Source organism: Ictidomys tridecemlineatus, chromosome 2 (assembly GCF_052094955.1).
Source record: "Ictidomys tridecemlineatus isolate mIctTri1 chromosome 2, mIctTri1.hap1, whole genome shotgun sequence".
Lineage (NCBI taxonomy): Eukaryota > Metazoa > Chordata > Mammalia > Rodentia > Sciuridae > Ictidomys > Ictidomys tridecemlineatus.
Window position 1 is genome coordinate 58990898 of NC_135478.1, and position 14092 is coordinate 59004989.

Sequence of the window (14092 nt, forward strand, 5' to 3'; positions counted from 1 at the left end):
CTTGCTAAATTGCTGAAACTGGCCGTGAATTTGTGATCTTTCTGATTCTTCCAAGTAAAATCACTGGGACACATGTATATGTCAATTCTTATTTTTGTTACAATATCTTTACTGGACTGTCATTATTACTCTTTCTCATTACTAATATTAAAGTTTTACTTGCCTTCTTTTTTTCCTTTATTTAAGGATGGGAAGCTGAGCATAGTAGCTCATGCCTGTAATCCCAGCCTAGTAGAGGTGGAAGGAAGCAGAGCATCCTAAGTTGGAAGCCAGCCTGGGCACTTAGTGTCACAAAATTAAAACTGCTAATTTAAAAAGGACAGTGTGTACAGCTCAGTGGTGGAGTACCCATGGGTTCCATCCCCAATATTGACGGTCAGGAAGATTGAGAACCACAAATTTCATAATCATTTGCATTTTCAATCATATTTTTTTATCTATCCCTGAATATTGAATTTATTGTAATTTGTTTTTCATTGTTATTTCTTAATATTTTTAAAACTGAAGTGTTTTTGTCATTCATTATTAACAGAAACACTAAGAAATCTCATTTTCTAGGCCCCTCAGTTTTTACAGGATATCATGGCTCTGTCTTCTGCCTTTTCTTAGGGGTGCTTCTTGAACTAGTTTGCCTTTGGTTGAGAATTTCAGATTAAATCTTCTTTCTCCTGGTGGCTTCACCCAGGGGAAGACTTTCACCAGTGGGCTCCTGCACCCTTTCTGGGGACACACTCTCTTCAGACATTAGATTTCCAGGCAAAGAGCTATGGGCTTCTGTCAGAAGTACATAATCTCTTCCTCCACCTGGTGTCTGCACTGGAGGTTCTTTGGTGTTCAATGTTTCTTTCCTCTTTCTCAGTGTGCCTACTTATAAATAACATGCCACCAGTCCTGTATCACAGGAGACAGAAAAGAGTTCCCTGAAAATCCAGAATGTTGGAGCTACATTCTCCTCTTTTCTCTGACCCCAAATTGGGAAAACTGAGAAATGGGCAGTTTCTCCTGATCATACAAATGTGTCAACTTGGAGGGAAAAGCTGATCTTTGGGAAAGGCAACAGCTTTCCTTCCCCATTCAGCGAGGCAGTACTTGGCTTTGCCCTCTATCTCCAGTTCTTATTAGTTTTACTACAACTATTTGGCTTGGTATTGGGCCTGTATAAATATATTTATGTGTGGTTGTGGGAAAGAGAAGTCATTTGTATAGCTGTTTGTGTCGAGTCTAAACTTTCTTCAGCTGGTTGGAAATTCTTGTTATTAGAAATGGAAATGTTTCATTGATGAATGAGTAATTCTAAAAATTAAGTGCATGAAGTTATGTTTAGATGTATTAAAAGTGAAATTCAATGGTAAATTTGGGAAAAGTAATTCTTGGAGGTATGCAGGAAGAGAAAACCACAAGAGTGAGCTTCACAAATAAATGGAAGACTTGAGATATGGCTTAGTGGTAGAGCATGTCCTGGGTTAGATCCGGAATATCACCAAAAAGAGGGGGAAAAAAAGAAAATTGATTTGATTTTAAGTTGGTGTCAACAGACCCTCCATTGAAAGACATTGTATCTAAGTGGCATAATGGGGAATAATATGATTTTGTTCTTCTTTAACTGTATTTTTCAATCTTTACATAATGATCATATGCAACATTTTGAACATTTTTAAAATTGCATATGTAACATCAAAAATGCTAAAAGTATTAAGTAATAAATTCATAAAAACTTAAAGTCTTGAAAATTTCTTCCTTATTTATTAGATAAGCTAATTATTAGTTTTCTCATATTTAAAGATAACAGAGGGCTGGGGTTGTTCCTCAGTGGTAGAGCACTTGTTTAGCATGTGTGAGGCACTGGGATTGATCCTCAGCACTGCATGTAAATAAATAAAAAAATAAAAATCCATCAACAACTAATAATAATATTTTAAAAAGATAACAGAATAATTTTTAAGGGAAGATATGCAAAGTATTTATTCATATTAAAATGGTGAATTTAATAACAAAACATATGAGGGCAAATTCAAAAAATATTCTTTTTCAAAATTCTGGTTTATTGCTGGACAATCAGAAAATACTCTTATTTCATAAACTGAAAAATGATGTAGTGCATATAAAGTGTGTTGTGTATACAAAGGAAAATGACATGCATTCAGGTCACCACTGAAGTTTCACTGCATTAGCAGCACATTGTACCAACAAATCAAGACTAAATACAGCATTTAACCTGTTTTGGCAAATAAATTGTTTCTGTTGTTTTCTTTTGCCATGCTGGGATTTGACCTCAGGCTTCATATATGCTATGCAAGTACTCTACCACTGATCTATGCCCTCTTCCCATGAAAATATAGTTTTATTGGAATGCCATCAGGCATTCAATTATTATATATTGCAGATTTTAGGCTATGACCAAAGAGGACTTCTGGTCATAAAGCCTAAAGTCTTCATGATATGGTTCTCTGAAAAAAATTTGCAAATTCCATTGATATAATTTTATATCACCAAAAATATTGACAGGTTAGTGGAACATGAATCCCTATGTCCAATCCACAAGAAGAATTCAGGTTAATTTGAGAGTCAAATATTTGAGCATTCATCCACTGGTAATGAAAATTAAAATCTAATTATGAGTAAAATTTCTGTAACCAAGTGGAGTTCCAGTGTGGCAGGCAGCTTCTTTCTGCAATTTGGCAAGTTGTTAGAACTATTAGAACAAAATGAACTTAAGATGTGTTAACAAGCTAAGTGCTTTAAATATGCTTTATATTTGAAATAATACATACTGTATAAATCTCACCTCATTTTAAAAAATGACTGCATACCACATTATTTACAGATGTAAAATCAGAATTATTAAGAATATTTAGACTATTTCTAATTCAAAAGTAAATCCTATAATATTCTTTACATGTGTATATGTAATATATCAGTATAAAATCTTTTTATATATGAATACATACATAAAAAATTAGGATAAATACAAAAGATCCTTCTTGCATGTTTTCTATATAAAATATACACATTGTGGGCTGGGGTTGTGGATCAATGGCAGAGCACTTGCCTAGCATATGTGAAACTCTGGGTTTGATTCTCAGTAAAGAAAAAAAATAATATATATTTGTATGTTATAAATATGATAAATATCCTTAACACAAAAACCCCAAAGGAAATAATGACAACCACCACAAATACTGGTCAGATATTTCTCCTCTAACAGAAAACAGAGCCTCTAGAAAAAATTTCTAATCCCAGCTCTGGAACAAGAAAATAAATGATGTGCTTGAAACATCTTGTTGTGCAATAAAGTCAAAAGTATTCCAGGATGAATAGGAACACATCAAAAATATGTGAAATCAACTTAAAAGGGCAGCTGCTGTCCATTTCTGGGGGATGTGAATAACAGAATAATAAGCTTTTTCTTCTTGCCCACTTTTGCAAACAAAAGTTTATTTGTTTATGTGGAATCAATAAAAAAATTATTTGGCCATCACCATAGTAATAATTTGAGACAAGGAGGAATCATCAATAAAATATTAATTTTAGTGGGTAAAATTTTAAGGACCAAGCAGATATATACAAAATATTTATGAAAAAAAGGAATATAAAGGGTAAATAAATGCTATGTTTATCATGGCCCAATGTGATAGATACTACCTTAACCAAATAATTAGTCAACACTAAACAATGTTAAAACCAAGTGTCCCTACATACCTCCACAGTTTCTTGTGTCTGTGTAATTGAGGCTCCAGATATTTGCTTACTCTTAAAAGTAGAGACTAACTCTAGATCCTAGAGGATGCCCACCATTACTAGAGGCTGATCACAGATTGTGACCATGTCTGTCAGTGCTGCCTGAGTATGCTGTATTATAAGAAGTAAGCATTGCATGCATGATGGTCTTTCTCTAGTGGCATAACCTGAATTCACTCATGAGAAAACATCACATGATCCTAAACTGAAGGAAAATCTACAGAACTACTACTGACATACACCATTCAAAATCATAGATGTCATGAATAGCCCAGAAATACTCAGGAACTGTCCCAGATTTGAAAAAAAAGACAGAAGAAACAAGACCACTGGAAACAGTAAATAATTGATACTAAAATTTCCCAAAATTGGATTTATTTTGGTTCAAAGACAATTGTTGAAATTACTGGCAATTTGGAATAGATTTGTAGAGTAGATATTCATAATACAATTTCCCTATTTTGATTATTGCACAATACTTATAGATGGTAATTTCTCATTTTAATAAAATATTACTATTTAGGAATAAAAAGACATGTGCATCTTGCAAATGGTTCAGAGATAAAAACTGTTATGTACCTATTATCTAGAAATGGAGAAGAAGAGATGAAACAAGTTAACAAAATAATAACATTTGAGGAATATTTCCTAGGAATTCTTTGCACTACTGTTATAAATCTTCTATAAATCTGAGATTGTCAAAATTGAACATTTCTGAAAGAAAAATAAATCTTAAAAATATTAACAAGTAACAGCATACTCAATAAAATAAACCATAAATCTTTATAGGTATAATTAAATGAATAAATTTAGTGGTGGATGATTGATTAGGATATTTATAGCCTCAAACTATCTCCCCACAAAAATATTAATCAGAAAGTAAAATCCTGCAAATACCACATTAATGACCAATATTAACATCAGCAGTAATGAGGATATTATAAGTCATATGATGTGATTCAAAGAAAAATTACAGAATTGATTCTGTGATACTCTTGCCAAAAAACATGTAATCGAGTTCCAATCATAAAGAAATGAGAAAATCCATCTTAAGCAATTCTACATGCTTTCTCCCTGGAAAGATTCAAGGTCATGAAAGTTAAGACGAAGAAATATTTAAATCTGAATGCACCTGTAAAATACAACAATTAATTTAATTTCATGGCTCTGAATGAAATGTTTTCTTATAAAGGACAATATATCAGGCTACTAGAAAAACATGAAAATAATCTTAGGATTTAAGTGGTTGAAGGCATTATGATAGAATGTATTAGTATTGATTTGAGAAACATCATTTGCTTAATTATTTTTTTGCTTTTTTCTCTTTATACAATCTTGGAAAATAATAATGAAGTTGCAGGTTCTAATATAAAATGCTTTTGTCCACTGAAGCATTTTAAAGTGAATTGCTAACATATGCCATCTTTCATGATATGTTTAGTATTTCCTACAAGTCAGAACATGCTAGATAACAATATAAACTTCATAATGAAATGGATATGATTAATAAGTATGCTGTTATGTGTTAATATTTTAAAAATTCATTCACAATGAATTAAGGTTGTATTGTAGTTATCTAGCATGTTCTGACTTGTAGGAAATTCTAAAAATATCATGAATGATGGCATATGTTAGCAATTCAATTTAAAATGTTTCAATGGACAAAAGTACTTTATATTAGAACCTGAAACTTTACTATTATTTCCCAAGATTGTATAAACAAAGAGAAAAGGCAAAAAACATTAATCAAATACTGTTTCTTACTAGGAAGAAATCGTAAGTCAGTGCTTCAAATTAAAATTATAAAAATTTAAAGATTATATGTTTGATGGCAATATAATAATTCTAATACATTAATCCATTAGTGAATACAGTAACTGGCATACCAAACTAATGTTGCCTAATTCTCTGGACCCATATTCAGTGATACATTTTTTATAATACAAATAATCCATCATTAATGTGATATTTAGATCCACCAAATTACTGTTGACCATTTGGTTGTTGAATGAAGCTTAGATGCTAGCATTTAGACAGTTTGAAAACATATCTCAATAAAAACTGGTTTGCACTTGCACTTTAAATTTTCTTACAGATGTAAATAATTTTCATATTTTGAGAATTTTATCATATATATATATAATACACACATACATTTAAATTAAGTTTTTACATCACACATTTCATCAAACACTTCAAACATTATATCAACAGTCTGAAAAACACAATATTAGCTTTCATATTTTTTTCCTTAAAATCTTTGTATATACTTATGATGTTTCCAAAAATAGATCTTGTCTTGGCTTATTAGTAATTCTTAAGACGCTCCCATGGTCAAGATTCGAATTCTGTAGCAAGGGGAGAGAAAAAGAATTATATTTTTTCTCAAAGATTTTATAAGTATGAACCAGTGAAGAAAAGTTGAGAACTTTTCATTGTTTATAAGAATAAAAAAATAGATATGTATGTTCAATATACAAAATTACTATGAAATGCAATATGCCCATATTTTCATACACAGCTCTCATTATTACTGAGTATTAGAGCTTTGGTTTCTTCACCCCTTATGCAAAATTTGACATCCATATGCTAGGGTATTCTAAAAGCACTAGGATGATAACATGGAGATGATAATGGACACCCCTCAACAGTCATATACCATAACTTGAAAAGCAGGCAAGCAGGCAATTTCCATACAGATTCATTGTCATTATGACAGAGATAAAACAGGATACTACTGGAACACTTAGAAGGGACTTCTGTCCCAAATTTGTGTCAGTGTTTGAGGTCCTTCAGTGGAAGTAATATGTGAATTAACACCTGAAGGAAAAGGAGAAATTGTGACAGGAAGGGAAGAGAAGCATGCAGACAATGAGATGAGAAAGAACACTTGTGGAATCATCAGTGGTGCAATGTCACTAGAATCCAGAGCAAAGAGACAGTACAGCTAATGAGAAGAGAAAAAGCTAAATAACCTGACAAGAATCCAGTTGATTTGGGTATTTTAATTTTGGGCTAAGAAATTTCAGACTTTTATTTTGAGGGCAAAATGTAAACTAATGTCAGAATCATGACAGGGTATTTTAAATGCTTAACTAGGTCAGTCTGGGCTTTTGGCCATAAGCCACAAAAATGGGTGAACTCATTTTTTCCCACAGAAGACTGTCAGTGTACAGGCTGACAGTTTCATAGTGAGGTAGAAGTGGGGGAAAAAGGTAGTTTCAAACTTAAGATTTTTCATTTGTTGATTTTCAAACTTGAAAAAAAAATAGCTCTTTAATTGTAATTAATTTCTTCTCAGAAGTTATGACCAGCATTTTTGAAGCATTTGGCTCATTATAGGTGTGCACTTGATGAGAAATGTGTGAAAATACTTGCAACTCTTGCATAAGTATTATCATATAGAGTGTCCTTTATATAAAAGCTGTTCTCTTACTAATTTCCCAAATAGGGTCTAAAATAGTTTACTGAACACAGTAAGTATGTTGTAGTGATAACAATAAGGTGATGTCCAATGCCTTTACACTTTTGATGTGAAAACAAATGATTTTGATCAACAGAATTCCCATTCCTGTCTTTTATTTCAGGGAAATTAATTTAAACAAAATTTTTACTGGTGCATTTAACTATACATAATAGAGGAATTATGAAATATTCACAGATACACATAACATAATTTGATTACTCTTTCTCTCTAGTATTTTCTCCTCTCCTCTTCTCCCTTCATCTTTGAAAAAAATTTCAGTGATTAAGAAGACATATCTTTGTGTCTTAATAGAAGAGAGCTTTTGAAACTCTCTGATTAAGGGTAGCATGAAATACAAATTAATGTTCCACAAGGAAATCTAGAACTATTAAATTAACTTTTAAATAAACTAGCTTATGAATAAGTAAAAAAATAAATATCACTTTCTCGAAGAAATACAATGGGAAAAGAATTGCCCCTCAAATCCCTTTGCATTGTGTCTACATTCACACACATTGTCTGTAAATGGTAAATTATCTCATTTTTCTGTTCAGAACTAATAAGAACAACTTATACTTTCATCATACATAACAACTTTCATTATATTTTTGTACATAGTCATCCAATTTTATGATTCTGAAGCACTTCAAGCCTGATTTTTATTTTTTTCAGAAAGATATTCATGTAAGAAACTGAAAAAAATATACATTGTAATTTATGTATTAAAAACTATTCTTTCTGTCACAATTATTTGACTGAAGCATTGTTTTGAAAAGTTTAGATTTGTTCTCCTGTGATTTTTTTAGGTCAAAATGTCAAATAAAAGAATAAGGTTGAGGCCACATTTAACATGGTTGTGCACGGCTTTACTGTGAGTTAAAGAAGATCATCAAAACACCATGGAAGCAGGGTGTGGTGGTACATGCCTGTAATCTCAGTGGCTCAAGAGGCTGAGACAGGAGGATCACGAGTTCAATGCCAGCCTCAGCAACCGTGAGGCTCTAAGTAACTCAGTGAGACCCTGTCTCTAAATAAAATACAAAATAGGTCTCGGGATATGGCTTAGAGGTCAATTTCCCTTGAGCTCAATCCCTGGTATAAAAAAGCAAAAATGATCTAAACCAAGGTTCAGTGAAATGGGAATTCTAACAACAATGATATGCAATGAAGGCAAGATGCTACCTTTTATTTGTTCATTTTCAAGCAGATATTTCATTGTTGTAATATTACCCCTGATCAAAAAATGGTCAAATATTATAGAAATATCTTCAAATGGGTTCAAAATACTTGAATATTGTTTTTCTTGCCATCTCTTAAAAATATGGCTTATCACAGTTGGAATAATATTTGACTCAACCAAATGAAGTCTTAATATAAAGGAAATCACATGGTTGTACTGAAGAGCTCCTGTTACACAATGAAACCCTGATCTTAACTCTAACCCTAACCCAATCCAACCCATGGAGTTGGGGACAGCACTCAGTGTGGAATAGTGAAATGAATCTGATCAAATTTTTCTGTGTATGCTTATGAACATATCACAGTGAATTTCACCTTCATGTATATCCATATTTTATAATTTAAAAAAACTAGAAATAAGTATAACATAGATTAGTAGAGCAGAAGAAAGAGAGCACAGGGAGGAAGCAGGGGAGATAAAGCAGAAGTACTGGTCACTGAATTAGAGTACATTATATTTCATTCTAGTTTAATTATATAAAAATTAACCTCAATATTATGTATAAATATTATATATATATATTTTTTTCACCAAATTAAATAATTTTAAAACTTGCCATAAGATTAAGTAGAGGGATTGTGGCTCAGTGATAGAGTACACATGTGAGGCACTGAATTCAATCCTTAGCACCACATAAAATAAATAAACAAAATAAAGATATTGTGTCTATCTACAAATAAATAAATTATTAAGAAAAAATAGTAAGTGGAAATTCTCAGTAAGAGGGCACAACACTGAAAAGAATCAAAATAGAGAGAGTGCATGCAATCATGAGTTTGTAATTTCTCTAAAGAAGTTCACATATTTCTAGGGGGCTTCAAACTTGCAATTAAAGTATTGTAGGTGAAAGATAGAAAACAATCAGAGATGTGTGACTTTTCAGGTAACAATGTGCCTTCTTGAAAAACTCTTTTTGGAGGATGCAATTAGAAATATTGGTATTTTAAAGATAACTATAGCAGATGATATATACCTTAGTTTATTTGACTACCAAAGCCATTTTACTATGTTGAAGTATATTAAATCATCATGGTTTCCATAAAAATATGCAACTAGAAAATTTTAGTAAAGCTAGAAAGATCCATACTTAGTGAACCAGTTCAAGAACTTAAAGAACATTCTTTGAAGATCTTTTCAAGCATTTACTACCTCCACATGTATATTCTACCTCGATAAATCATCTAGATAAATTAAGCATTTGACTCTGAGAGCAAATGCTTAATTCAGAGCAACAACCACTGGTGCAGAACAAGATACCTAGGTTGGTGATCAAGATAAATTATAGCTGCTTCCAAGAAAGATGACACATTAATTTGTTACCAAGGCTTCAGGAGACTCCTGTCCATTCATTCTGTCATTCACAGGCCCCAACACTGATCAACAGAATATTTTTAACCACTTTGCAAGTTATACTTCCCTTCATTCCTGTGATGATCTTTCCCTTTATCACAAGCATGACAATGTAGAGACAGAAAACTATACATAACATTTTGTCTCTAGGTACCATCTAAGGATAATATCAAATATCAATATAAAAGGCGTCAGAATGTGCCGAGAAGGTAGTTTTAGCAACACCGACCATGTAGGGTTTAAGTAATAATCTTTCAAAAATTATTAAACTTGTACATGTTTCCATGTTATGAAATGCTTAGAAACAATTTGGACACAATATACCTATCTGGATTAAAAACTTCAAAAATACTTAACTAGAAGTCTAATAGACAAGATTACATATAGGAGAACACTAAGAAAAGAAAGCTTGATAGTTTGCTTCCAGATGTAAAATGTGAGTGAACGATAAATTTCCTAAACTAATATATCAAAAGTACATTAATTTCCTAACATTACATCTACACATTGTATTGTCTAGTTAGCTTTTGCATGCTACTGATCTCATGAATCTGTCTTGAAGTTATGCAGTAGAGAGAAATTAAGGAAATTAAAGTGCTCTCTTTAAGTCTAGGTTTTGTCATACTTGTGGAATTTTGATTCTTCTATATAGATGTGCTATATTCTTCCAGTTGCATTTCTTAGAATTTTTAGTTCAGATTCCAGATGGCTAATTCTGAGTTCCATTTGACTTCTTATTGAAGCAAAATTAGTCTGTCTTAACTGCTGTGAAATTTCCACAGCTGCTGCTTGTGTCTAAAGAAAATAAAAAGAATGCATTTTAAAAACAATTAGAACTAAATAATTATTATGTTTTTATTTCATTTAGTTCTGAGTCAAAAATTCACCCCACAATTTTAAATGTGAAGAAGAAAGATGATAGACTTTAAACTTCTGTCATCACTATCAACTACATTAAACCTGAACTAATAATAATTAAGTTCTTTCTTTCCTCCTTCCCTTCCTCCTACCCTGCCCATAAACTACATTAAACTTGAACTAATAATAATTAAGTTCTTCCTCTCCTTCTTCCCCTTCTCCTCCCTTGCTCACCTCCTCCCCTCTCCTCCTCCTCATTTCTATTGAAGATGGAACCCAGGACCTTGCACAGGCTAGACAAGCTATCTACCATTGAACTGTGCTCTTAGTCATGAATCATTCTCATGTTAGTACTCAGATCATCTGATAAAGAATAATAGAATCAATTCAAAGTATAAAACTTGAAAAATTTAAACTAACAATTCAAAAGTATGTTATATTTCTTCATCACACTTTTTCTTTTCTCCTCATAGTCTTATTTATGCTCACTATTATACAATGTCAAAGTTATCTGATAAAAATCATTATTCATATTGAATTAGCTATATGAATGATGTAAACTGAGGTATTTGAAGGGGGCATCAAATGTCTTCTTCCTCTTAGAAATCTACACAACTTTCCTCAAGAGATATAGAATACACATATAATGTATGTATCCAAAATACAATTTACAGTGAAATAAATTAAAGCAGATTACAGATAAATAACATAGTCTGTAAAACCAGAAGTACTTGTTTTTGCTTCTCCTCTAAATTCCATGTTGCTTGTTGTTCAGTGCCAGATTTCCACTGTACTCCTTGGCATTGTTCTACTCTAGTGCTCTGGGTGTGCCTTGAAAAGTTTGCTACATTTTCTTCCAACTTTTTTTGATTCCTTTCTATTTTTTCAAATGTATCATGTATACTTTTCAAAAAAAACAAGTTCTGCATAAAATATTGATGGTTTGATTTCAATTGTAAATGTTTTGAAGATGCATTGTCCATCTTTGTAGTAAGATCATCCATCTGCGTGAATAAAATAAGTATGAAATAACACAGTATGAAAATAAGATACTGAAAATATTTAATAAAAACTTAAAGAACAAACTTTACATAAATTCAATTGGAAAAAAAAAACATAATCTACCAGCATTATGATGAGTAGATTGTTTCTATAATGCAAGGTATTAGCTTTTCAGTTGGTCAAGGATTACAGATCTATAAATCTATTCTGGCTACATAATGAACGTTGGGGAAATCTATATAGAAGATTTTTCCCATATTGACACAAGTATGAGCATTATACAGATGAATTCACTATCAGGTTAAATGAATTTAATTTTACATTTAATCACTAAAGTATAGTTAGAATAAAAGTCTTAACAGATCAATCTATTAACAAAAAGTATTGGTATGATATCAAATAGTAATTTTTTAAAAAACAACTATTAGACAATAATATTTTCCATTCATTCTAAAATAGGTGTGAATATCAGATATTACTCTCACCTTGAGTGAATTTATATTTCAACAAGATAATCACCAGTTAAACACTGTTGGTGACAAAAAAGACAGAGAAAATGCATAAAAAATAAAAACTTATTTTTTTGTGAGCTCGGAATAAAAGAAATCAAATTAATAAAAACAGACAAGACAAAAAGCACAGCATGAGTAAGACAGAGAGATAATAAAATCTTCACAATTCATGAAGACCACCAGCAGGCAGGGTAATAAAAACATGTCCAAAAATTAACTTGTAAATATATGTTTCCAGGCATGTAGTACTGGTGTAGTCAAGAGGTGGAAGCATTTTAAGGTTCATCAACTGATGATTGGCTAAGTGACATATTCATAAAACAGAGTTCACTAGACAACAGAAAAAAAAATAAAAGTGATGCTTGCTACAACACAGAGGATTCTAACAGTATTCTAAGTCAAAGAAACTGGTAAAAAAAGAAAAGACCTAGAGTTGTATAAAATCTACTTGTATGAAATATCTATTACAGAGTAATTTTAGAGTTGAAACTATAAGCCAACTTCCTCAACAAGATTCCCCAAACCAAGAATATCAAGAATCAATAAATGAGGGCTGGTAATTCAGTGGTAGAGTGCTTGCCTTTCATGTGTGAGGCACTGTATTTGATCCTCAGCACCACATAAAAATAAATAAAGATATTGTGATCTATATACAACTAAAAAAAGTTTTAAAAGGATCAATAAATCAGTTGGTATTGAACTAAAAAACTTTTTCACAGCAAAGGAAATAATCTAGAATATGAACAGAGAGCCCACGGAAGGTGAGAAAATCATTGCCATGTGCACCTCAGATAGAGCATTAATCTGCAGGATATACAAATAACTCAAATTATTTAACACCAAAACAACAAAACCCAAATAACTCAAATCAATAAATGGGCAAAGGAACTGAAAAGGCACTTCACAGAAGAACATATGAAAATGGCCAACAAATAAATGAAAAAAAAATCATCTCTAGCAATTTAGAGAAATAAGCCAATCTTCCACATCCAAAGGCTGATATTTAATCCCACTCCAGTCAGAATGGCAATTGGCAAGAATACAAGTAATGATAAATATTGATAGGACTGCAAATTGGTGCAATCATTTTGTAAAGCAGTATGGAGAGTCCTCAGAAGTCTTGGAATGTAACCACCATTTGACACATTTATCCCACTCCTTGATTTATAAACAAAATCCTTAAAATCATACTACAGTGACACAGCCACAACAATATCTATAGTAGCTCAAATCACAATAGCTAAGCTATGAAACCAACCTAGGTGCCCTTCAATAGATGAATAAATTAGAAAAATATTACTCAGCTGTGAAAAAGAATGAAATTATGGTATTTGCCAGTAAATGGAGGGAATTGGAGATTATCATGCTAAGTGAAATAAGCCAATCTCCCAAATCCAAAAGCTGAAAGTCTCTCATAATAGATGCTAACACATAGTAAGAAATGGGGGAGAAAAGAATAGAAGTTCATTGGATTAGATAAAAGGGATGGGAATGAGAATGAGAATGGAAAAGACAGTAGAAAAAATTGACACAACATTTCTATGTTCACACATGAATACATGACCAGTATAACTTAACACATAACACATAAAAATGTGAAGTTATACTCCATGTATGTATATGTCAAAATACAGTCTACTGTCATGTACAACTATATATATATATATATATTACTGTTGTCTACATTTATAAATTATTAAAAAAATATATTGGTGGGGCTATGGCTTAAGTGGTAGTGTGCTTGCCTGGCATGCACAGGGCACTGGGTTTGATACTCAGCACCACATAAAAATTAAGTAAAAATGTTGTGTCCACCGAAAACTAAAAAATAAATATTAAAAAATTATCTCTCTTAAAAACACACACACACACACACACACACACACACACACACACATAGTGGTTTTCTAGGACTTTGAAAGATGG

The 14092-nt window shown here is 31.8% G+C and overlaps 1 protein-coding gene across 2 annotated transcripts in view; it reads right to left on the reverse strand.

The window, feature by feature from the left end:
• Nucleotides 1-4081: 4081 nt before the first annotated feature.
• LOC144375094 (ankyrin repeat domain-containing protein 26-like) overlaps nucleotides 4082-14092 on the reverse strand; it is a 52485-nt gene continuing 42474 nt past the window's right edge. The window contains exons 11-13 of one of the 2 annotated variants that reach the window (XM_078038653.1): nucleotides 11384-11656; nucleotides 10420-10589; nucleotides 4082-6086 (exon numbers count right to left, since the gene is read on the reverse strand). In XM_078038653.1, coding sequence (XP_077894779.1) covers nucleotides 10452-10589; nucleotides 11384-11656 — 411 coding nt within the window. In that variant the 3' untranslated portion in view covers nucleotides 4082-6086; nucleotides 10420-10451. The remainder of the gene's footprint in view (nucleotides 6087-10419; nucleotides 10590-11383; nucleotides 11657-14092) is intronic. The other variant, XM_078038654.1, reaches the window with a different exon arrangement.